The sequence below is a fragment of the Ambystoma mexicanum genome, chromosome 6q, assembly GCF_040938575.1.
Source record: "Ambystoma mexicanum isolate Mex_15411 chromosome 6q, UKY_AmexF1_1, whole genome shotgun sequence".
Lineage (NCBI taxonomy): Eukaryota > Metazoa > Chordata > Amphibia > Caudata > Ambystomatidae > Ambystoma > Ambystoma mexicanum.
The window spans coordinates 656,222,522-656,247,590 of NC_090937.1; the positions used below are offsets into that span (position 1 = coordinate 656,222,522).

General features: G+C 46.3%; 1 protein-coding gene across 11 annotated transcripts in view; it reads right to left on the reverse strand.

Moving 5' to 3' along the window:
• BLTP1 (bridge-like lipid transfer protein family member 1) overlaps nt 1-25,069 on the reverse strand; it is a 2,946,455-nt gene that overhangs the window by 2,643,212 nt on the left and 278,174 nt on the right. For all 11 annotated transcript variants that reach the window (XM_069631149.1, XM_069631145.1, XM_069631146.1 and 8 more), the window contains exon 12: nt 11,682-11,760. In XM_069631149.1, the coding sequence (XP_069487250.1) occupies nt 11,682-11,760 (79 nt within the window). The remainder of the gene's footprint in view (nt 1-11,681; nt 11,761-25,069) is intronic.

Sequence of the window (25,069 nt, forward strand, 5' to 3'; positions counted from 1 at the left end):
TTGGAAAATAGTAGCAATCAGAACAGTTGTGATGGGGAGTTAAGTTGCGCTCAAGTCCCAAGAAAAGTCATTCAGTAACCAATCAGTATTGTCCTAATACGAATGTAACCAAATATCCTCTAACTGTATTAGTTTGATTTTAAGATCAATAGTAGACCGTGTTCTAGGGATTTAGGATGTATTTATTCAACATTTGCCTTGGGCCTGTTAATTCCCATGACCTACAATGGTTTCTGTTCTTTTTTGTTTTCTCCTATATATTGTTTGATTTATCAACGCTCACCGGCACTTGCTTGAATCCTCTTTCCGGCAACTGGTATATGGTATGTGCTTTCTGATTACTTTTATTGCTCAACCTTGTAAAATTATTCGCAATGTACGATTTGTCACTTATTTTGTTGTTGGAATATCACTTTGTAATCAATTGCACAGTGTTGTATAGAGAGTAAGCTCAACAGCCGGCACGCCATAGTGGTGCGGCACGGAATATTAGAATCAGAAGAATATGAAAATGTACTCACATAATAAGGGGTATATACTCAGATACCATCAGTCCATTACTAATGTAACATTAACATATTGAGAATAGTCTCACCAGTTGGCACGTAATGTTGCCACAATAATGTTGTCAATAACGTTTCATAAAATGGCGTTGAAATCGAGAATAAATCAGTATACAAGTAAATAAAGAGTCAGCGTAAATCGAGATCAACATTATTGAATGATCATTTTAACAAGCGATAAAATGGAGCACCTTCAAATTCGGATAAAAATCGCAGCGCAGCCAAGAAAAGTTTGATAACACAGAATTTCAATATGATGAAAATCCTGATTTAACATAGTGGACTAGTTAAGATTAGTAAACCAGCTAATACTTTTACTAGGTTTATCGACTCTGAATTATTGCACATAATCGAGCAGTCACAAGTACACTGGCCATGAATATGTGGTTGATATGGCAACACGTAAGTAACAAAGTAATCAAAATGGCGGAGAGATGCCGTGTTGCCATGGAAACCGCTATAACTATGGTTTCCAAGATGGCGACGGCGTCCTAAACAACGATTTCGGAGCCAACGCGGGAGACTAGGAATTGTACTGTTTTTTCGCTCTCAACATTACCAATAACCTATTATGAGGCTGAAATCACTACAAAGTTGTTTTTTCAATCGACTTTATATAATGTGCACGCGATCGAGTGTATCGCGAACTTAAGACCGCATATTCCAGATAATATAACTAATGACCATGGAATCCACGGCAGGCTAATAATGAAATATATAAAATTGGTAGTGACGATTTCTCTTTATACAATTGGCAGGAAGAAAGTTTGGGATATGACCCAATAAAGAATTTTCAACAACCGCATTGAGTGAATACATATATTTTGTATGCAACCTGGGTAAGTCACCCGCTATTTAAAGAATACCCAATCATAATTTAAGAAGGGAGTATTTGGCATAGATTACTAATAGAATGCATTTTTTCTCTCTCTCCATTTTATTTTATTTTGTTTCATTGTTTTATGTTTTTTGATTTGCTTTTGTATTTTTGTCCACTTCATTGTATCTTGGATTTGGATTGTTCTTTTTTCCTTTATCTACCTTCCGGTCCACACTTGCGTATGAATAATTGCAATTAAATTTCTTTTGTTTCACCACCCATGTATTCCTCCCATTTACCCATCCTTAATCTCTGTCTTAATTACGTATGCATCTTTATGAATCTTCTTGACTAATGTATATTGTTTTACTTATCAATGTGTTTGGGGGAACCATGAATTGGTGGACAATTTGTTGTATTTCAGAAAAGCCCAGATTTGAAAAAGGCTTTTTTAAGCCGAAAACACATTTCTCATTAGGGCTTGTAATATAATTACAGTGAACCAAGGTGGATCAAACTAAAACACAAAAAATGTTTTCTATAATAAAACCCAATCAACTATGAAACACTTGGCGCAGAATCACAGAGTCATTCTTATTTGTGATAATTTTGATGTACTCTTTCCTTTTTACTATATTATAATATGGGACCAATATAGCCTTGACAACGACCCGTAGGTCGAAACATGTGTCGGCTGTCCAATACTGTGAATAAACATCTTTATTGACAGAATTATTGCTTGTGGAAACATTCGTATTAGGACAATACTGATTGTTTACTGAATGACTACTCTTGGGACTTGAGCGTGACTTACCTCCCCATCACAACTGTTCTGATTGCAATTAAAGATTTAGATGCGTCTTTGTCGTGGTCATTGAACAAATTCATATTTCACCCTTGAATTAAGAAAAAGTGAAAGTGGTTTGACAGCAAGAAACATGAGGTGTAGATTCACATTCATATAAACTGTAATAATTTCTGGACTAGTCTCCTTAAACAAGATTATGAGCCAGTACAAACCAGGTTTGGTTTGACCTTCTTAATTTGAAATCTGAAAATCATTCAAGAACCTACAAACAACTAGAACTTGATAAAAAAACAAAATAATTTGAGTTCTATTGTCCATACAAGAGCACATTTAAGTTGATTATTGTAAGGTTCTACAACAGGAAATGGGTTGGTGGCTGTATGAAAATGATAAAATATCACCATATATCCATTCTGAAGCCACGTATACATGATGGGGGACAGTTGATAAAAGTGAACGGAACACATGCTCTTCGCCATTAAATTAACATTCAGAAGACAAAAGAACATGGCTGTTAATTCATCCTCACGGTCTTCTCTAGTAAGGGGCCTGGAATTTTCCACCTTCAACTTTGCTCTTTCTCTCATAGAAGTTTTGAGCATCTCACTTTTTCCTCCACAATCATGCTCTCTTTATCTTGACGTATGCAGTGAGTGCCTTCTCTCCCACCCTCATCATTTGTGTTAGGGAGAATTCTCAGAAATGTGCCAATTCCTCTCAACCTTAGAGACCCCAGCTACTTTGTTGGATTTTGAGGACTTGAATTTTTAACTGGAGAGAGTGAGACCCTTTTTCCCCACTCTCTCATGTATTTTAATGTGATTTTGTACTCTGTGTTTCCTTTGGTTGTGGAGTCTGACAAACTACATAGGCATCTTTTTACATTGTGTCACACGGCACCTTCAGTGCAGTGGCACAGGGAAGTCTTTCAGATTTCCCCAAGGTTTAAATACATTCTCTTGGATAAACTACTGTTTCCAAGAGCAGTGAAGTGAAATTGACTTTACTTACACTTGTAACTTTCTAGACCCAGCACAAACTATCTTACAATGACTTCATATCTTACAACTGACTTCCAAGACCACCTCTCCCATCGACTCAGCAACAACATTAAAATGTCCTCCAAAATCCTTCTATTAGGAGACTTAAATTTAGGATACAATGATCCTGAGGATAAATCCGCTGCAACCCTAGCTAAAGAACTCGCAGACTTAGGTTTCTCCCAAAGAGTCCTCACCCCTACTCACTCCAAAGGCCGCACCCTTGACTGGGTCATGGATCACAACTGTGCATCCAACATTACCTCAAACACCGCCCTTCCTTGGATGGACCACACATGCATCGAATTCCTCATCTCCCACCAACCCTAAACCTAAACCTAAGACTCTCACCCACGCACCACCTGCCACAATAAGAAGTTCTAAAAAACTCAACGCAGACAACTTGCGTCCCCACCTTCAAAGCCCCTGCCTAGCACCACCTTTCTCTCAGGACCCAAATATACTATCAGCTGTCTTCAATGATACTCTCACCAATGCCATAAACTCTATAGCCCCACTTGAAAGCAAGAAGAAAGAAAAAAAAATCAATTTCACTGCACCTCTTGGTTCTCGGAAGAACTCCAAACCCTCTGAGCTCAAAAGCGGCAGTCGCTTAAAAACTGGCAAACTGATCCGAGTGATCTAAATAAGAGCCTCTTCAAACAAATAGCCCTCCAATATAAAAAAAAACATTTTAGCAGCAAAATCCAACACCTTCAATGATAGGATCTCAAAGGCCAACTCCCAAGCTAAAGAACTATTCGCAATCTTTAATGAATGAGTCACTCCTCCGGCTACCGCTGACGAGATAACTAAAGACAAAGCCTGGTGTGCCTGCATTCAGTCCGCCATGCTCAACAAAATAAAACTCCTCCAGAACAAAATCCAAAACCACTGCAAAGCCCTCCCAAACCAAAAAAACCAACCGCCCTACACAAGACAAGAGTAGTAATCTCAATCGCGCTCAATTCTCCTTCAGGAACGTCACTGAACCCGAGGTCCTTAATCTCATCAAAAACCTCAAACCATCCCTCAGCAAAGCAGACATTTGCCCTCCCAAAATCATCAAGGAATGCGCCAATGACCTAGCACCCCTGATTACTGCCTTCATTAACGCATCTTTCCAAACAGGAACTGTCCCAAACAATCTCAAGGAAGCCTTGGTGCGGCCACTTCTAAAAATGGCCACACTTGACCCAGCGCAACCCAACAACTACAGACCGATAACGACAGTCCCGTTCCTCCTAAAAATCCTGGACAAAGCAGCTCACATCCAGATCCAATCATACATAGAAGCTAACTCCATACTAGGCAAAAGACAATCTGGCTTCCGTGTCGGGCATGGAACAGAATCCGCCTTATTAGACCTAAAAAATCAAATCTCACAGATCATGGACAAAGGCAAACCTGCCTTGCTCCTCCTCCTCGATCTATCAGCTACTTTTGACCTGGTAGAGCACCAAACACTCACCACCCACCTCACCCATGCAGCCCATTTCTCTAAACAAGCAGCATCCTGGATCACTTCCTTCCTTGAAGGAAGAGCCATGAAGGTCTACTCCGACACAGCTAACGCAGACCCTACCACTATAAACTGTGGTGTCCCCCAAGGATCTTGTACAGCCCCCCACCCCCTATAACCTCTTCACAAAACCCCTCTTCGACCTACTTGACTCCATGGGTGTTACTTTTACCCCTATCTGGACTCTATCACCAAGACACCACGGCCCTTCACAACATCTATGCAACTATCCAAGCTTGGATGGTAATCAATGGCCTCTGTCTTAACGGGGAGAAGACAGAAATTATCATCCTGGGCCAGACAAACACATTATCGAAACTAAGCCGCCAATACAACAACTTCAATATAGACAACTCAACCATCTCCGTATCATCCTCTGTCAAGACTCTAGGTGTTCACATTGATGCAAATCTATTGATGAATCATAGAATTGAGAGTGTTGCTGTGCCATAGGTTTGTATTTTGGGAAAACGGGTGGGTAAATATTATTCCATGTCCTACCCTTAGTTAACCCAACATTGTTGCAATCAATGCTTCGATTAATGTCACCTCTAGTCCTATTGACTAAACAAGCGGGATACCTGGCGTTAAGAAAAAAAGAGAAAGTCACACAGTCTATGTAGAAAAGTACAAATTATTTCTGTATTAGCAACATAAAAGCATCAAAACAAAAAATTGCTTGTAATCATTAAAGGCATAAAAATGAAAAGCAAATGAGGAAAAGACACACACCTTTTTATACATTCATATTCCTTAATCATACGACATGTAGGTCTCAAATTAGGGCGGTGGTGTGGGGTGGAAGGGGAAGCATGCATAGAAGGAAATTGAAAAAAGGAAAAAACAAAGTCGTGATAGCAGCAGGAGTGAGACAGAATCATTCCTGTCCTAACATAGTGCTACGAGCAAATCATTAGGCTAAACAATTTGTTCAGATTAGGTTTGGGAGTGTCACTTTGTTGCTCCCGTTAGAGGTTTAGATTGAAAGTGCCGGAAAGAAATCCTGATGGCATTTTCTTCTTCCTCGGACGTGGCTTCTTCCCCCGAGGCTTGAGTTTGCAAATCTATCGATGAACAAACAAGTCAGCGCCATAGCCTCTGCATCAGCGTTGAGCACCAAATTCATCAATGCCATTAAACCCTACTTATCAACCCCCAACCGCTTGGCCATAGCTAGAGCAACTATAGGAGCCAAACTCAATTATTGCAACGCCCTTTCAACTGGCACCTCGGGCAGAAACATTCACAGACTGCAAACCACACAAAATAATGCCCTCAGAGCTGCCATGAGCATCCCTAGAAGAGACCATATATCCCACGCCAGACGTGAAGCACGGTGGCTCCAGGTCAAAGAACGTATTACTCTGAAAATCCTCACCATCACTCACAGGTGCATCAACAAAACAGCTTCAGCATACCCATCTGAAGCAATATCAAGGACCACATCCACTCGCCCCACCAGAGCTCAGTACACCAACCAGCTACACATAACACGCATAAAGAGCCGCAGCGGGAGGTCTAGGCTTCTCCTATATTGCACCGAAACTCGAACTCACTCCCTGCCACCCTTAGAGCTGAAACTTCCATCTCTGTCTTCCGCAACAACCTCAAGGCCACTCTCCTCAACTAGCAAGTGGAGGACTGCCTCCTCTACTTCTGCTATGTATATTGTAATATAACACAAATGTAATATAACTGTATTGTAACCTGTATATATACTGCTAATGACTATGTAACTAGATTGCAACCTGTATATATATTGCTAATGACCACGTAACTAAGTAACTAAGCTTTGTACTGTACCAAGTGCCACGATGTCATCGGGCTGTTGTGCGCTATATAAATACGAATAAAACAAAACAAACAAACAATAGGGTGCTGGAGGGATTACTTAGTATCCCCTTTGTCTATCTTCTCATGTAACATTTTTATGTTACCCTTTCCTCGATTAATGGCTGGTGGCAGCAGTTTACTTTTAACTACCGTGACGTGTATTTACTGCGGGCTGCGTTTGCAGCTGCAGTAAAGCACCCAAGGGTGCCATTTCAAAATGGATTCACGAGTGAAGCCTGCCTCTGGCACCAGGATGTCTGGCGGGGGCAGGAAGCGAGGGAGGTGCCTGCAACTCCCTGTGCTTAGTCTCCTAGGAGACAGGAATGCACTCTGTGGGGTTTGGTCAGCTGGCTGTCCGGCAAGGACAGCCACCCTGCTGGGTGATTGACAGCTGGGCTGGAATGAATGGGAGAAACCTGCATAAAGGCGAGGCTATTTGGCTTGGAAGGCAGAGTCGACCACTGGACGAAGGAATCCGAAGAAAAACTTGAATACGCCTGTTACAACTCCTGGACCATTGGTTTGCCCGGTGAAGCCCTGCTGCTGTGCTGAAACTCCAAATTCATATCGACAGAGAAGCCCCTGCAAGGACGACTTCTCCCATTGAGTTGGTGGGACCAATCAACTCCAAAGTAACCCACCTGGACATCCTCCGGGGACAGAGTTCCCCCAGAGCGGCTGGGATTCAGTTAAGCGTTTGAAGCTCGTACAGTCTTTCAAAATAAGTGAAGATTTGCTGAATGCTTACTAATGCCTTTTTTCTGTTCTTTTCCCTTTTCTTTAGGAAGCAGCGTGCCGGGATGGGAATGACACCGCCGAAGAAGCCCGCAGAACAGACGGAGCGATGAATGATGGGCAGAAGCGCCGCAAAGTAAAGCTGTTCCTAACAGTGTTCTTGTTCTTGCAGGAGCTGAGCGCAGAAGAAAGATGCAGGCCTACTGGAGACCGATCCGAACACGGTGAGTGTCACGCTGCAGGTGCAGAAAACACAAAGCATGTTTCTCAGCCTGGGCATGGCTTAAACAGTCTCTGGGTATCCCAGGTGTCTCTGGGCTGAACCACACCCAAAAGACTAGACTGCACAGGCAGTTCAGGGAACCGAAATATGTGGGGGCATCCATCGTGTCCCCATCAATGCACTACAAGTCCAATCCCCAATGTTATCCTATGGGAGTGAGTGAGTCTGGTGCCACAAGCGCCAAGTCTGACTCCAAGTGGGTCTTTGGAGGGATGGAGAGGCCCTTGAGGGCCATGTAGGTGATCGTGGCCTGGCTCCAGCCTGACATCTTGGTGGGCTGGGGACATGAGGGGCAGGAATCATGACACAGTGTTGCTATTTGCGGTAGACGCGAGCAGCTGAAACACTGAAGTGCCACTTGTTTGAAGATTGCCGGTTGCGGTCGGTGACTGTCCCTTTGCAGTGCAGGAGTCCTCAGACGTCTTCCCACTTGTCCCCGCGACTGAGGCACAGGAACACCAGGATCTGCAGAGCTGCACAGGAACTGAAGTCATCTGCTGCCCTCTTTCTTCAACCTAAATGTACTGTACAGTCTAAGAGAACATACCTCTTGTTGTGTAACTGCACTTGTTCTCCGTTGGTGAGACCTGTTGTGGTTGCTCTGTAGAGTTGCTGATAGCTTCTTTACCTCACAAGTTTAAACAGCTTGTGGCCCTGCTTTGAATTCGTCTTTTCTGCAAAGATTTCTAAAACATTGTTCAAGACTTTTACTTACCTGCAAGAAGTGCTTCAGCTCACCTAGACTTTTGCCCAATTGACTTTGGCCTAGCTTGGCTCCCTGAATAACCTGCTGCAGAATATTTATGTGATCTCTTGTTCTGTTTTAATAATCTTTTTGTTGCCAAACTCTTAAATCCGATTCTAATGTCAACAGTAGTATATTAATGTCCACAGTGTCCGAGTTACTAAATTCACCTGAGGGTGTACGAAGTGTCCGTGTGCCATTCCAAAAGGGTACTTACTGATTTAGAAATATTAAGAGTGTGTATTTTGGAATGTATTTGTGTGTTACTATTATATTGCCCCCTTCTGAAGAAGGCTTACTCTAACTGACTGTTAAATAAATTAATAATTTTTTAATCAAGAAACCTGGTGTGTAAGAGTTTATTTGAATATGTGTCACTGTGAATCTCTGTGTAACTCCCCTACAGCTCACATTGACCCCTCTTGAGAGAAGCCTGGCTGCTCAACACGCTACCAACCTGCATAGTACAGACTTCTACCAAAGGCTGGGTTCCTATTGCCAGGAGGTCAGAGTTGTTGTAGTGCACCCAAAGGGTACTGCATAAATCTTGCCTAACAATTCACAGAACCATCAGTGCACATCCGCGAGATGTGGTTCTTCCCTCCGTGTGTGTTAGTGGCTGCTCCATAGTGGGGATAGTAGACTCAAACTTTCCGCCAATATCCCTTCGAACAGCCACTTTGGAGCCTCATCTCCGGTTGGCATTGGAGCCACCTGGAGTACTCTCAGCCCTACAGGGCTCCAGTCAGGATCTTCGATAGCTTTGGATACACGCCTCTAGTCAGCATTATCTTGCCTCTGTACGACTCTCCACAGACACCTCTTCTGGTACATCTTATTTCTAGAACCTGCAGCTCTGCTCGTGGTGTCCTGTGATGGTAGAAACCAAAGGGCGTCTCACTAGCTAGTCCCCAGGGATTTGTCACTCAGGTGGCCAAGGCACAGCCATTGCCTTTGGAACCAGTCCCTGTGGGTGGACCAGTGCAGGAGGATCACCCGAGTGAGGGGTCCTCGGTGAGTGGGTTAGGAACACCCAATGGCGAGACGCAGTATTCCCAACAATTCTAACCTATCCTATTTTGTAGGATACAATTACTTCCTACCCCCCCCCCTTTACACAAACACAGACGAGGAAGAGAGGGACCGTGAGGATGAAGAGCACTGACAAAACACCCACTGAGACACAGAAGACAGACTCTTCCATTTGGGTAACAGGCTGTCCTGTTAACGAGGACAGGCAAGGCCAGGCAGCCTCAACCCTAACCACCCACACTCCTGCAATATATTAACCTTTCACAGGTGTTTAAAAGGAGTCTGCCAGGGAAGAGAAGTCAGTTGCTCTTGGTAAGACAGGAGGGAGGCTGCAAGGATGAGTCCAGCAGAGGATCCCTACCAAACTCCCAAGCACTCAGCCAGCAAGACTGAGCACAAGAGAGGACAGCTCTTCCTGGGCTGAGGAAATTAATTTACCCAGACACTGAGCAAAAGCCAATGAGAGCAAGAGAGAGCCAAGCAAAGGGGATTACATTTCCAAGAGGCCACAAGGTTTTTAAGAGGCGAGACTCACAGAGTGGAGGAATTCCCTCTTTGGAAGTGCTGCACAGATGGCTGCTTTTCCCTTCTGTGCGAACGGCGCAGTTGGGGAAGACGGACAGGCAAAGATAAATACAGCCGGTGAGCTACCCAGGATCCGGTTGATATGGAAAAAGTGAAACAAAGTGTTAAATGAATGAGGCTTGCGCCCGAGAGAGGGAAGCCTATGCAAGTGGTTGAAAAGGACTCAAAGTACCAGAAAGCATCTGGATAAGAGTGTGAAGTTGACGCGTATACCGGATGGGCGTGAATGAAAGGGAACTAATTGAACTGTGAAGTGAAGAAAAGAGATTAAACTCCCAGAGAAGGGGGAAAGCGAAAGTTGAACTGTGTCAGAAAGTCGAAGTGGTCCAGTGAAGGTCTTTGTAAAAATCCAGCGCACATTTGAAAGTCTTCGACATCCAAAAAAGGGGTCCGAGCCCAGCAGAGGGAGACTCGAAGTGTGATAAGCTTCGGGAAGGGACCCCCTTGCTTATTTGTATTTGAACTTTAGTTTTTTTGAGAGGTTTGAGCCCAGCAGAGGGGGACCTGGGAGAACTGTGTAGTATAAGATATGAGCCAGAGAGAGGGAGATCTTTGCAAACTGGTTTGATGGAACATTGTTTTGAAGTCCAAGAAAATAGACTTAATGTGGAAGGCTAGGTGGGCCTTAATTCACAGGTCAAACTACTCATTGTGTAAGAAGCTGGACCGGTGCTGAAAACGTGGGGAATTCTGACATAACACCATTTCTTTTGCTTACACTATTTGTTTGGCATGCACTATTTTCCCACCCACATTTGTTATTAGAGTAAGGAATGGCAATAGGTGTATTAGTATAGGCGCTTTTATTTTGACAGACTCCACTAGGACTGTATTATTTATTATTTGATGGTCGTAGCTTGCTCCCATCCTTAGATTTAGGGTTAGATAGGCATTCAATCAACCCATTGAAGTTCAATAAATACCCCTTGAACTGTAATCACTTGTGTCGGTCTTCACTATTTGATACCATGCCTTCCTTACAGTAGTCAGCAGAAATAAACGTTCACTCTCCCAGAAATGTTCTTTCTTTCGTAGATGTGGTAAACGGGTCACTTCAGCAAACCAGTTGTTGAATGGAGCCATCACTTTATTTCTTTCCTTGACAATAGCTACTTTCTTGTACTCTTTTCAGAAGAAATTCTATGTGTTTATGTGGAATGATTTGGGTATATTTTTCCTAGATTTAAGATGATTTATTGTTCAATTATTGCATGTTCTGACCCCCAAAAGATGATGCCTATTCTGAAATTATTTTATTGTGAACGTTTGAGGACTGGGATATTTTAGAGACTTTTTGAGGCATCAAAAGAAAAATAATTACTTAAAATGGGCAACAAAATCAAAATGAAAAAAAGTCATTAGTCAAAATATAGTTTGGTATTAAAATCCAGTGGTCCCCCAAAGATTGGAACATTAAAAGGCATTCTCTACAGAACCAAGTGTTCCATCCAGATGGCCCAATTTGAGAGAAGTAAATTGCAACATTCAGAAACTACTATTTGGATCAGCTGGGAAGGAACATCATGTAAATGTGCTCGAAGAGGTTTACCAATATGCACCCCTACTGCTAAAAAAAAATAAATAAATAAAAAACATTCAGTACAGGGTTTGTGTAAGAAATGGAAAAGATGATTTTCAACTTAATTTCCTTCAGTACTAAGCACCAACTTTCAAATCAAGCCAGTCGAAAATTAATAAAGAAATACTTCTCTCACCATTTTCGCTAACAGTCATAGGAATGTTCACTTCTAAGTACGATCCAGCTCCAACATTTACATGTACAGCATTGGTTTCCTGCAGAAGAAAATAAAGAATCTCAAATATGCACTAAAATGTAGACATCTTGGATTCTTTTCCACTAATTGAAATATGTTATTAGTCGACGCAAATTATTGCTTATAGGATATGAAGAAAACCAGTACAACAGAGAAACTAAAATGGATTTTAGATCTGATAGGTGAATTAACATTATTGCACACGCCTCAGGGTTTTAAAAGAGGGCAATAAGTATAATATGAACCAATTAAATACACAATTATTGGCAATATTAACAGCTAGATCTAAGATCATTTTTGAAATAGCTTATCTAATAAAAAGATTAGTTCTTCACAGCACTCCTGGCAGCAAAATGATTAACGGGGAAATCTCTTTCTTGTAGCAATGAAATAATCGCTAAAAACGGCTACACATTCTAGCTAAATACAATCTGGTGGAATACAACAACTGTATGCTATTTCAAAGCAAATCTTGTAGAACAATGAATCTATTGCTTTTCTGTACGATATGTATGTTGCCTGCAAAAGAACAAGTTACTCTCTTACCTGGTAACGTTCTTTCGATGGGATGGTCCGACGACGTATTCCATATCTATGGCAGTAATCACCACAGCTGTGCTGCTTCAGAAAATCTTTCGGCGTCTGCGTCCTGCGTCGATGAGGTCGATACGCCGCCCTCGAGGACCTCCTCCGACGGCCGACGTCACTGGATGTTATAAGTAGGACGCACGTAGCCTCAGTTGTAGTTTTTTCCCAGAACGTGTGGCACCAGTCTTCTGCCAGTCTGACCACACAAAGCCTTGCGGAAACGTAAGCTGCAATCGCATAAGAAATTCTGTAGCGGGGAAGGCAGGGAGGGAGCGATATGGAATACGTCGTCGGACCATCCCATCGAAAGAACGTTACCAGGTAAGAGTAACTTGTTCTTCGAGGGGATTGGGTCCTCCGACGTATTCCATTTCTATGACAGACTCCCAAAGCAGTACCAATGCAAGGAGGTGGGAAAAGAATTTAGAAAACAGAAATTTAGAATGCCCAATCAAATTGTGGAGTAAAGGACCGCCTTGCCAAAGGCCAGATCCTGCCCCCGGATGGAATCGAGGGAGTAGTGATGTACAAAAGTATGTACCGAAGCCCAGGTGGCTGCATCACAGATGTTACGAATAGGAACACCCCTCTGTAGGGCAGTAGAGGCAGCCATACCCCTGGTAGAATGGGCCCGTAAGCCGACCAGAGGGTCCTTACCCGCCAAGCGGTAACCCTCAGAGATAGCCAAAATAATCCAGCGAGACAAAGTCTGTTTCGTCACAGCTTGTCCCAAACGCTTTCCAGTGTAACCAATGAAGAATTGATCGTCCACTCTGACCTGGGACATGCGTGAAATATAAAAGCTTAACGCTCTCCTAGGATCAAGCCTATGGAGCCTCTCCTCTTCCTTACCAGGATGTGGAGGAGGATAAAACGCGGGAAGAACAACCTTCTGGCCTAAATGAAATTCCGAGACCACCTTCGGAAAGAAAGGAAGGACGAACTCTAAGGACAACCCTGTCCTTATGAAACACAGTGAAGGGTGGCTTAACTGAAAGTGACTGTAACTCACTCACTCTGCGAGCGGAAGTGACCGCAACCAAAAATACAGTTTTAAGAGTTAACAGTCTGAAATTGCATGAATGCAAAGGCTCAAACGGAGCACCCATCAGAAACTTGAGAACAAGGTTCAAATCCCAACCGGGCACCTGGAAAGGTGATGGAGGGAATACATTAGTGAGCCCTTTCAGAAAATGAGAAATTAAAGGAATTTTAAAATAGGAACACTCTTCAGACGAGCGCTTAAATATGGACTTCGCTGCCAGGTAACCTTTAATGGTACCCACTTGAAGCCTCTGTGGGACAAAGAAAGCAAAAAAGACAGAACCATGGGAATGTCACATGCAAAAGGATCCACATTCTTAACCCTGCACCAGTCGCAGAAATTACGGCAACAGTACAGGGACTTAGTTGCGGGCCGTCTGGCCGAGAGCAACACCTCCATCACGTCTTCAGAGAGGTCCCAATCCTTATACCTCAACCTTTCAGAAGCCAAGCATGAAGGTTGAGGGATCTGACCTCTGGATGGAGAACCTGACCCCCCTCCCGTGAGAGCAGATTTTCTCGGTAGAGAAGACAACGTGGAGGACAGATGGACAAGTCGAGAAGGTCCAGGAACCGAACCTCCATAACCTCCACAGTACTTGCGGGATGGCGGGGACTGGAGGAAACGCGTACAGCAGTGGGAATGACCACTCCACCACAAACACGTCCCCCTAAGGCTCCTTTTGGAGGAAATTCCCTCAAGCAGAACCTCTCACACTTCCGGTTGACACACAAGGAGAAGAGATCCACTTGAGGGGTCCCCCAAAGGGCGAAGATCTCCAGGAGAATCTCCTGAGCCAACTCCCACTCGTGAGAGATCGCTCTCTACCTGCTCAGAGCGTCCGCCGTCTCGTTTTCGTCTCCGGCCAGATGAACTGCCGAGATAGAAACTTCCTGCTGGATTGCCCAGAACCAGAGCTGCATCGCCTCCCTGCACAGAGGAAGTGACCCTGCCCCCCCCATGGCGACCGTGTTGTCCGTCAGGATCAGGACATTCTTTCCTCGCACAGTCGGCAGAAAAGCCTTCAGGGCTAGCCTGACGGCCCTCAGCTCCAACATATTGATATGGAGTCTGGACTCCGACGGAGACCAACGACTGCTGACTGTCAACTCGTTGGCATGAGATCCCCATTCCATGAGGGATGCGTCCGTCACGATCGTCACCTCCGGCCATGGCAGCCAAAATGGAGCCGCCCCCTATCAGATTGCCTTTGGTGGCCCACCACACAAGGTCCTGGGCGACCGAGGACGGCACCTGAACAGGGTCTGACATCCTGCCGGAGGACTGAGACCACTGGAGCTTGAGTGCCCATTGCAAAGATCTCATCCGCAACCTGGCCTCCGGCACCAGAAGAATGCAGGATGCCATGAGGCCGAGCAGTCTCAAGAACTCGAACGCTGGGAGACTCTGGGCAAGTTGAAACTTGTGCACCATCTGCTGAACGTGATGAGCCCTCACCTGGGGAGGAAAACACTGCCCCAGGGACGTGTCGAGCACTGCTCCGATGTACTGGAGCCGCTGAGCTGGTGTCAAATGGGACTTCTTTAAGTTGAGGGAGAAGCCCAGCTTGTGGAGGGAGTGGCAGGTGACGGACAGATGATCCAGGACTTGCTCGGGAGAGCGCGCCCTGATCAACCAATCGTCCAGGTAGGGGTAGACGTGAATCCCCCCCTTTCCTGAGATGCGCTGCCACTACTACCATGAGCTTGGTGAAGACCCTCGGGGCAGAGGTGAAGCCGAACGGCAGGACCCGAAACTAAAAGTGCGAGTCTCCAACCTCGAACCTCAGATACTTTTTGTGCTTTGGATGGATCGGCACATGAAAATAAGCGTCCTTGATGTCGAGAGACACCAACCAATCCTGAAGTTGAAGGGCCTGGAGGACTTGAGAGAGAGTAACCATCTTGAACTTGTCCTTCCTGAGGAGTTTGTTCAAACCGCGCAAGTCCATGATGGGTCTCAATCCCCAGTCTTTCTTTGAAATCAAAAAATAAGGGCAATACCATCCCTTGTTCCCCTGTGCTACAGGCACCAGTTCAATGGTGCCTTTCTCCAGCAGGGATTGAATTTCCTGCGCAAGGAGCGGATCCGGACTCTTCAAAGAGAGATTCCCCGGTTGATTGTCGCGAGGCCTCTACCGGAAAGGAAGACAGTAGCCATGGGCTATGATCTCCAGAACCCACACATCTGAAGAAATGGCACACTACTCTACAAGATGCTGTGCCAGCCTTCCCCCCCAACCGGCGAACCATGGGACATGGCCTCATGACTGAGCTGAAGCGGCTGCGGCGTTGCCTGAGGGCAAAGAGGCAACTGTCCGAGCGGCCTTAGCACCTCGAGTACCCTCTTTTCCACCTCTGGCACTCCTACGGTGGCCCCTTTGACTGGCAGCTCCTCTCGCTTTACCAAAGGACGAGTAATAACGAAAGGAACCTCCCCTCCACTGCTGTCCCCTAGGACGAAAAGGCGGAGGTTGTCGAACTGCAGCGCCCAACGACTTCGCTGCAGCTTTGGAGGTCTGCAACCTCTCAAGGCTCTCGTCAGCCTTGCTGCCAAAAGATTTTCCCCATCAAAGGGCATGTTGAGGAGTCGGGCCTGCACATCAGGAGCAAATCCCCGACTTCCGCAACCACGCAAACCTGCGTATCATGGTGCTCGCCGCCATGGACCGGCTGACGCAATCTGCCATGTCCAAACCCGACTGAACGGCCTCACACATGGCATCCTTGCCATCCTGAACCATGGCAAGGAAACCATCCCGTTCGTCCCCTTCGGGAATATGTTCAGCTGCTAAGGAAACAGTTCCACAGAGTGTGCGTGAAACGTGACAAGGCACATATGGAGTTGGCTGCCTGAAGCGCCATACCCGCTCCAGAAAACACTTTCTTCGCCCAGCCGTCAAAACGCTTGTTGTCCCTATCAGGAGGGATGGTAGGATACGACACCTGCCTTGCCGGGGTCGTAGCCGCCTGCACCACCAAACTCTCCGGAGTAGGGTGCTTGGACAAGTAGCAGGGGTCACTACTGGCTGGGCGGTATTTTCGTGGCAAAGACTTGCCCACTGCCGGGAGACTCTCTGGAGCAGTCCAAGACGCCACCACCACCCTCCTCTGTAGAGCCATATGAAACGGCAGTACCGGGCCAGTTGGTGGACCAAGGTCGAGGATATCCGTAAGATCATCCAGAAGAAACTCCCCTGGGGGAGCAGACCATCCCAAGTACTCGGTGACCCTAGACATAAGGCGCCGGTACGAGGAGTCGGCATGAGTGCCAGACTCAGGCCTACAAAACTCCACCTCCAGAGAGGTGTCCAGCCCACTAGCATCATGCAGGGACTGCCTCAGGTCCTCAAATTGGCTATGGCCCGAGAGAATCTTGTCAGGAACCGTATTAGGAACCATGCCATCATCAGAGCCTTCATCCACCTCTGAAATAAACTCAAGATGGCGGTAAGAAGGCACAGGATGTGAACCAAAGCCATGCTTGATCTTGGCCAGAGCCTTTCTAGGGGTTTCCACCGAGCCCCGGGGTACCCCCGTCGACACAGCCTCGAAAGGCGTCGAGCGAATCGGCGTTGATGCCGAACGTGGTGCCGACAGCATCGATGGCGTCGACACAGGCCTCGAGGCCGGAGCCCCGAGCGTGTCCCTCGACAGCGTTCTTCGGAAGCAGGGCCTCGAAAGAGTCAGTCGACGACCTTGGCGCCACCGGCGTCGACGTCTTCCTCAAAGACACCACAGGTTCACACCACACGCTCTTGAACGTGTCGAGGACCGGGTATGGCGAGTACGATTCCCCTTGTCCGAGCGGGACCTCTCCCGCGAATCGTGCCGACCACCTGAGCCCGAAGGCGTGCGAGCGGTGTCTCTCGACCAATCACGACCGACCCCACTCGGAGGCGCGGACGGACCGGTGCCCTGCGATTTGAGAATCGCTAACATTTTCTTCCCGAAGGAAGCCCATTCCACCGGCGTCGCATGCTTGGTGGGATAAGCGACCCGCCGACGGGCGAAGTCCTCGGATGAGGACGGGGAAGGCGACCAATGACGGCGCTTCCAGGAGTGCCTCGAAGAGGCAGAGGAGTGGCAAGACCGACTCCGGGACCGAGACCCACTGGACTTCCGATGACTATGCAGAGAGTCGCCCCTCGAATCGTCCGTCGAAAGGCCCGCAGACCTCACCTTCCGTGGCTTGGACACCTTACCTACCGACAACTTCTTGCGCTCCTGCAGGGCTTTGGACGTGAGCGACTGGCAGTCGACACAGTCATCCGTGTCATGGGCCTCCCCGAGGCACCAGAGGTAGGCGTCGTGCGAGTCTGTCACCGACATCTTGGACCCACAGTCTCCGCACTTATTAAAGCCTGGACGCTGGGTGGAAGACGAGGTAGACATCCTTCACGAAGAAGAAACTTCACAAAACAAACAGGTTCGAAGAACCGAGATAACAACAGAAACTCCAAAGAGTCGAGGCGTGCAGAGATTCCCGAAGCGAACACGTTTGCGGAAAAAACAGAACTGAGGCTACGGGTGTCGTGCATCCTACTTATAACATCCAGTGACGTCGGCCGTCGGAAGAGGTGCTCGAGGGCGGCGTATTGACGTCATCGACGCAGGAAGATTTCCCGAAGCAGCACAGCTGTCGTGATTACTGTCATAGATATGGAATACGTCGGAGGACCCAATCCCCTCGAAGTTGGCAACTTCATAAAAGCAGCTCAAGTTGGAATGAGTAGTGGTGGTGGTCAGTGGATGCAGGGGTTCTGTTACCCAGACAAAAAGTACAGTTGTCTATTAAATTAATGTTATTATGCTTATGCATGCGTCTCCTTGCAAGCGTTCAAAACATGTCTCAAGTAATGCAACACCTATCGACCATACAATTCTATTACAAAGTATTTGGAGAGGTTTCCCAACCCTAAATTTGGTTATATATTTTTGCGTTTTCGTTTTAATCTTCTTGGGACACTTGAGAGATGGGGACCATGGGGGTCACCGTAGACAAAAGAGGTTGTTGCCACTGTTGTATTCCATCAAATTTGGAAACGTTGAAACTTCTCTTAATTTATCGTGAGTCCAACACTATGAGTATAAATATATTTGGAAAACGTGTACACAATCTAAACCACTTAAAATCAGAGGCATTTTGGTACGTTTTCAGACTCACTCTGATCCGTTGCAGAATATTGATTAATGAACGCTCAGGTGAATCTATTTCAACAGATGAATTAAGGTGTGGTTTTCTCGTTTTTATAACTTACTATGTCTATCCATGCGTACCACATTTTATAAATGATCTAGAGATGTTTGTTGTACATATTAATTTGTGAAAAGATTTTAATAAACTAAAATACACAGACAAATTCATAAGCCTGTTCATACGTGTTTCGATGGATTTTCAGAACCAGTCCTGGGAGAGGGTTCTGAGAGGCCACTCTAATTGATGAACAGGGTAATTGGCACTTAGGTCTTGCCAAACTTATCAAGGTAAGCATAGTCTGAGCAGTAAGGCAAGACTTAAGGAGATATGGGGGTGTGGTTTAGTAGTACAGTTAACCCAACATAGAGCACTCAAGAAGCACAAGCATACAAAATAACAATTGATAAAGCTATATATCTCTAAGCATGTAAAGTAAAAAAGGTAAGTACCTAACCCTAAATCATCTTATGAAGAGAAACATTATATATGACATGCATTATTCACCATAATAGAATTTCTGATGATTGTATCTGCTTAGATTCACATGCTGTGAATATAGTGCGACATCTAGTGGAAATCGCTGAGTATTGCATCATTTTTTCGAAGATCGAAAGGGGACATCGACATGGGCGTGACTGTAAAACTATCCCTAACGTGACGTGTAGTGTACCCAAAATCCCTCATGCATCGAGGTCCCTCTGGTTGTGTTTTTTCTGCCGTGAGAGAGCCTTATAGTCAGCGTGAGCGTGTACAGAAGAGAGAAGGTGTACTTCTACTCAACAAAGGGAGGAAGGGTGGGCACATGTGAATCTAAGCAGATACAATCATCAGCAATGCTATTATGGGGAGTAATGTATGTCTTCTGATGCTTGTGAATCTGCTTAGAATCACATGCTGTTCATAGACTAGCGAGCAGTACCCAGAGTGGTGGTGGGATGTGAGGAGGAACAGTAGCAAAGAGATGTCTTAGCACCGCTTGTCCCACCTGAGAATCAGACCTAAAGTGTGTATCTAGGCAGTAGTGTTGTGTACAGAACTCCAGGTTGCTGCTTTGCAAATGGAATAAAGAGGAAAATTTGCAATGAATGCTATGGTAGCCCATGTGCCCCGAGTAGAGTGTTCTCTAGGCGTGAAGGGTAGCTCTCGCTTGGCAAGAGTGTAACACAGTGTGATGCAGTTTACGATCCACTTGGAGATAGCTAATTTAGAGACAGGGTCCCCTTCTCTACCAGCTGCCACTGAAACAAAGAACTGGTTTGTTTTTCTTAGTGGATTTATTTTTTCCAGATAGTAGATAACCGTTCTCCTTACATCCAGTGTGTGGAGGCTTCTTTCCACCACATTAGTGGGGTTCTGGAAAAAGGTGGTTAGTTCTATGCATTGGTTTACATGGAACTTTGGGATAAGTGTAAGCGCAAAGCAAGGGTGTGTGCGCAAAACCACTTTATCTTTGTGAATCATGACGAATGGGCCTGTAGTAACTCTCCTTATAGAGGTGATCACCACCAAGAAGGTGGTCTTGTAGGCAAGTGCTTTAAGGTTAGCCTTGTGCACTGGTTCAAAGGGAAGCCCCATCAGACTGGTAAAAACAACATTCAGATTCCAACCGGGAGCTGGGTTCGAAATTGGGGGATGTATTCTCTTTACCCCTTACATAACGGCTTTAATTACAGGAATTTTCCACCATGAAACTTTGCTCTGGGACCTGCTGTACGCCAAAAGCGTGGCTAAGTGGACCTTTAGCAAATTCAAAACCAGTCACAAATCTAACAGGTGGCTTAAGTACAAGACGATATCTTTAGGTGAGCATTCAATAGGATTGACACCCTTGCTGGAAAAGCATAGACAAATTTCCCGGACCATGTTATCCAACAACCGTTCCCCTTGGAGCGGTTCTGAGGATACCTGGAGGCGTAATCTGGGCATTGGGCGTTCTCCAGAGTGGCAAACAAGTCTATCTGTAGGAAGCCCCACTCTGCGAAGATGTTGAGTACAATGTTCTTCTCTAGCCGCCACTCGTGCTCTATGGGCAGGGGGGAAGTCTCTGCTGAGTACGTCTGCCAGAAGATTGAGTTCTCCATGAACATGTTGTGAATGGAGGAACATTTTGTGTTTGAGAGCCCACTTCCATATGTTCTGGGACAGTTTGGACAGTCCTGGAGAGTGAGTGCCCCCTTGTTTAAGTAATACATGGCCACAGTACTGTGCGTGAAGACTAGAAGGCCTTCAGTGCCTTGAACACTGCTAGCAGTTCCAACAGGTTGATGTGAGTGGATGCTACCGCTGGGGACCACATGCCGTGCGCCGTCTGTTGAAGGAAATGAGCCCCCAACCCATCAGAGATGCATATGTGGCGAGAGTGGCTTCAACTGCGGGGGTGCTGAAGGTATTCCCTTGACCACCACTGCAGAGACGGAACGAGGGGTGCCGACATAACCATTAGACCATCCCACTGGCTGCAGGCCTGGCACCATTGGCTCGAGAGCCACTCTTGCATGGGGCGCAGAGCTCTCTCGGAGGGAAAGACGAGGCCATCTTTGGTCCAAATTAGAGCCCCCAGAAACCGTTCGACTTGATTGGGGTTTAGACTGTTTTTTTTCTTGTTGATAGAGAAACCTAGGTTGAAGAGAAGGTCTACCGTCTTCTGGGTATTTGTTTAGCATGTTCTGTATGAATCCCCTGTTATAAGCCAGTCTTTGTTAGGCAGAATTCTCAAAAATGTGCCAATTCCCTCTACCTTAGAGACCCCCAGCAACTTTGCTGGGTTTTGAGGACTTGAATTTTTTGCCTGGAGTGTGAGCCTTTTTCCCACTCTCTCATTTATTTTGATGTGAGTTTATCCACGGTTTCATTTTGGTTATGGAGTCTAACCAACTCCATAGGCATCATTTTTTACACTTGTGTCACAAAGCACCTTCAGTGCAGTGCCACATGGAAGTCTTTCAGATTTCCCAAGGTTTAAATACCTTCTCTGGGATCAACTACTGTTTCCCAGAACAGGAGTGAAACTGACTTTACCAAGTCCTGTACATTTCTAGACCCAGCCCACCCTATCTTACAATAGAGTGTTGGAGGGGTTACTTAGTTGTCCCCTATGCCTAGTTACTTATTTAAGAGTCTGTTACCCTTTCCCCTCAGAATGGCTGGTGGCAGTGGTTTTACAATGAACTACCATTATTTACTCCGACCGTGAACTGTTCGCAGCTCAGTTACGTTCAATCGCAAGAGCCATGTTTGTCAAGATGGCGCCTGAGCCTCTTTTGTTAAAACGGTTCCCGGTGTTCTTTTTTCGCCATTTCTTTGTGAAAAGGTCCTTTGACGCTTTCTCTGAGCGCCAAACCAGGTTTGGTCTCTGTTCATTCGCCTTTGGCGGGCTTCAGGAGTGAAACCCACCTCTGGCTCCAGAGTGTCTGGGGTAGGCACCAAGTGAGGGAGGTGCCCGAAACTCCCTGTACTTAGTCTCCTAGGAGATCCAAATGCATTCTGTGCCGGTTGGCTATCTGACTGTCTGGCAAGGACAGCCACCCTGCTGGGTGAGTGGCAGCTAGGCAGGAATGAATGGGAGAGAACTGAATAAAAGGCGAGTCTCTTGGCTCGGAAGGCAGAGTTGACCACTGGACGAAGGAACCGAATAAGAGCTTGAAGAGGACGGCTGCTGCAACTCCTGGACCATTGGTCTGCCCGGTGAAGCCATGCTGCAGGTCCGAATCGCCAAGTTCGCATCGACAAAGAAGCCCTGCAAAGGACAACTTCTCCCTTTGAGTTGGTAGGACCAATCAACTCCCAAGTAAGCCACCTGGACACCCATCTCGGAGCTGGTTGCATTTCCTCAGAGTGCTGCAGGAAGCTGGAGAGCCAGGGAGAGGGACACCAGATTGTGTGCGTTGCTTGTAAGCTGGCCTAAAGCTTTTGGAAGATCCTCCTGACTCCCACAAAGCAGGACTGACCAAGCCTGACCCCCCCCCTCAGTTGAGTACGGGACTTCAGATGTGAGGAAAGTCCACCTTGACAGCCAGGAACCGTGCTTGTTGCTATTTGCTGTAGTGCAAGCAGCTGAAACGCAAAACAGCCACTGGAAGTAAAGTTTGCCGGTTGCCAGCTTTGACCGTGCCAGTGCAGGAGTCCCCCAACGCCCTCCCTTTTGTCCCGACGACTGAGGCCCAGGAACAGTGAGTCTGTAACGCTCACCTGATTCCCACGGAGGCGCGGCTTCGGGTGCTGATGCTTCCTTAAGGTGGGGCGCCGGACTCCAAAGATGAACAGGATGGGCCCCTCAACTCTAGCTTCTCAGGCTCGCAGGAATATCCTCCTGTGCGTGAAAAGGGATTGTTACCCACTGACGGAATGGTGCTCAAGCCTCCCACTCCCTTCCAACCCTCCACGATACCACTTCCACGATTCCCCTGTGAAGCCTCACCTTAGGATCTGGAAGGAAGAGCTCTCCATCCTGCTTCTGCTGCAGGGGCGCGTTGAAACCCAGTTACTTCACTGGATTGAGGATTGGTGTTCAGGTAAGCTTGACTGTTCAGGTAAGACGCAGTATAAGTTCTGTTCAAAAGTTCAAGCCTTAATAATGTTCGTAGTCTTATTGCAGCAAGCGTTAATTCTTATGTCTTTTTCCCCATAGGGGCCGGGGTTCGGTATGCCGGAGATATGGCGCCGACCCTAAGTGAAACGTGCAGCTTCAGTACATGACAGGTAAGTTCGGGATGAGCGCTCAGGTAATGTCTTTGCATTCGCTCATTCAATGTCTTAGCCTTTTTTCCCCTTAGGGGCCGGGGTCCAGAAGCGGCAGGACCCGAAATGAAGTGGAAAAACCCAACGGGTAAGTTATCAGGAAATTGAGCTTTCCTTATTCCTTTTCTCACTCTCACCTTTGTTCTTGTCTTTTTTCCCCTAGGCGCCGGGACGTGGCGAAATCCGGATGATCGCCGCTGAAGATGGAGGCGCCTGGAAAAGGTGAATAAAATGCAGCGCTGCAGCGATCGTAGTGAAATGCTTTTAAAATGATGTCTTCCTTTTCAGGATCGTCGGTGAAATGATTCCGGGATGCAGATTTAGCAGGTAAGGTCTTTCCTTCCCCAATTCTCCTCCTTTCTCCCTTTGCAGGTGATCCAGGGTGCTGGCAGGCGTGGCAGAAGTCAGGATGCAGGAGCAGACACGGTGAGCGTCCAGCTGCTAGGTGCAGAACAACGCGAAGCACGTGTGGCTGTTCGGGTGGGGTTTAAATAGCTTTGGAAGAAGTTCCAGGTATGTATCCTTCCACCGATCTGGTATGTATCCTTCCCTGACCACACCCGGGTGGAAAGTAGTCCCACAGGTAAAGTAGTCCCATCCAGGCCTCAAGAGGGCCTGGATGAAGCAGCAAGGTCTGCATCAGGTAAGTGTGCACCCAAGCACTTACACATAAATCCTCCTTTATGAGCCTGGCGCCTAAGGCGCCAGGACTGGGGTCCACTATGAGCCTGGCGCCTACGGCGCCAGGACTGAGTCCAAAGGGCCCCGACTTGGGCCCGCTGAGACTTCCCAGGAGTGAATGATGTCTGCCTCTGGGGTTGCTGGGCCCGGCCTGGCTCCTTAGAGGTAGGCATCATGACAGAGACCTTCAGAGCTGCACAGGAACAGAAGTCTTCAGCTGCATCTTTTCTTCTTTACTAAGGTACTGTAAAAATGTACCTCTTACTGTGGAAGTGCATGTAACTTCTGCAACTCACAAGCCTAATCAGCTTGTGGCCCTACATTTGATTCTTCTTGTTCTCAAAGACTCCTAAGAACTTGTGCAAATACTTTTCCTTTTACTTACCTGAAGTGCTGCATCCTATGCAAAGGCTTTGGCCTATTGACTTTGGCTTAGCCTATTGCATTGAATGACTTTTCTCAGAGCTATCTAAAAGTATTTGCCCTGCCTAGGACTATTTGTATTTCTTGTGTTCTATTACTTACCTTTTAAGAGTATTCTGTATGCCAACAGTAAGGTATTAATGTCCCCAGCACCCTTGTTACTGAAGTCACCTGTGGCTGTAGGTTGTGTCTGTGAGCCATCCCAAAAGGGCCTTGTCTGATCCAGAAACTCAGTGTACAATATTGAAGTATATTTGGGTTACTATTCTATTGCTCTCTTCTGAAGAAGGCTTTATAACGGACGGAATAAATTAATAATTGTTTATGCAAGAAACCTTGAGTGTAAGAGTTTATTTGAATACCTGTAACTGTGAATCTTTGTTTAACTCCACTACAGCTCACATTTCCCCTCTTGAGATAGGCCTGGCTGCTCAACATGCTACTAAAACTGTAGCACAAGCTTAAACCAAAGGTTGGGTTGCCTATACCCGTAGTCATAGTTGTTTGTAGTTTTCCAAAGGGTACTGCATTCAAACTTTGCCTAACATTTGTCAAGGTAAGGATAGACTGGGATGGACTGCCTGCACAGGTGAACAGCTACTACCGCCTGTACCTTTGTGAATACCTGTGGCGCTGAGGCAATGCCGAAGGGGAG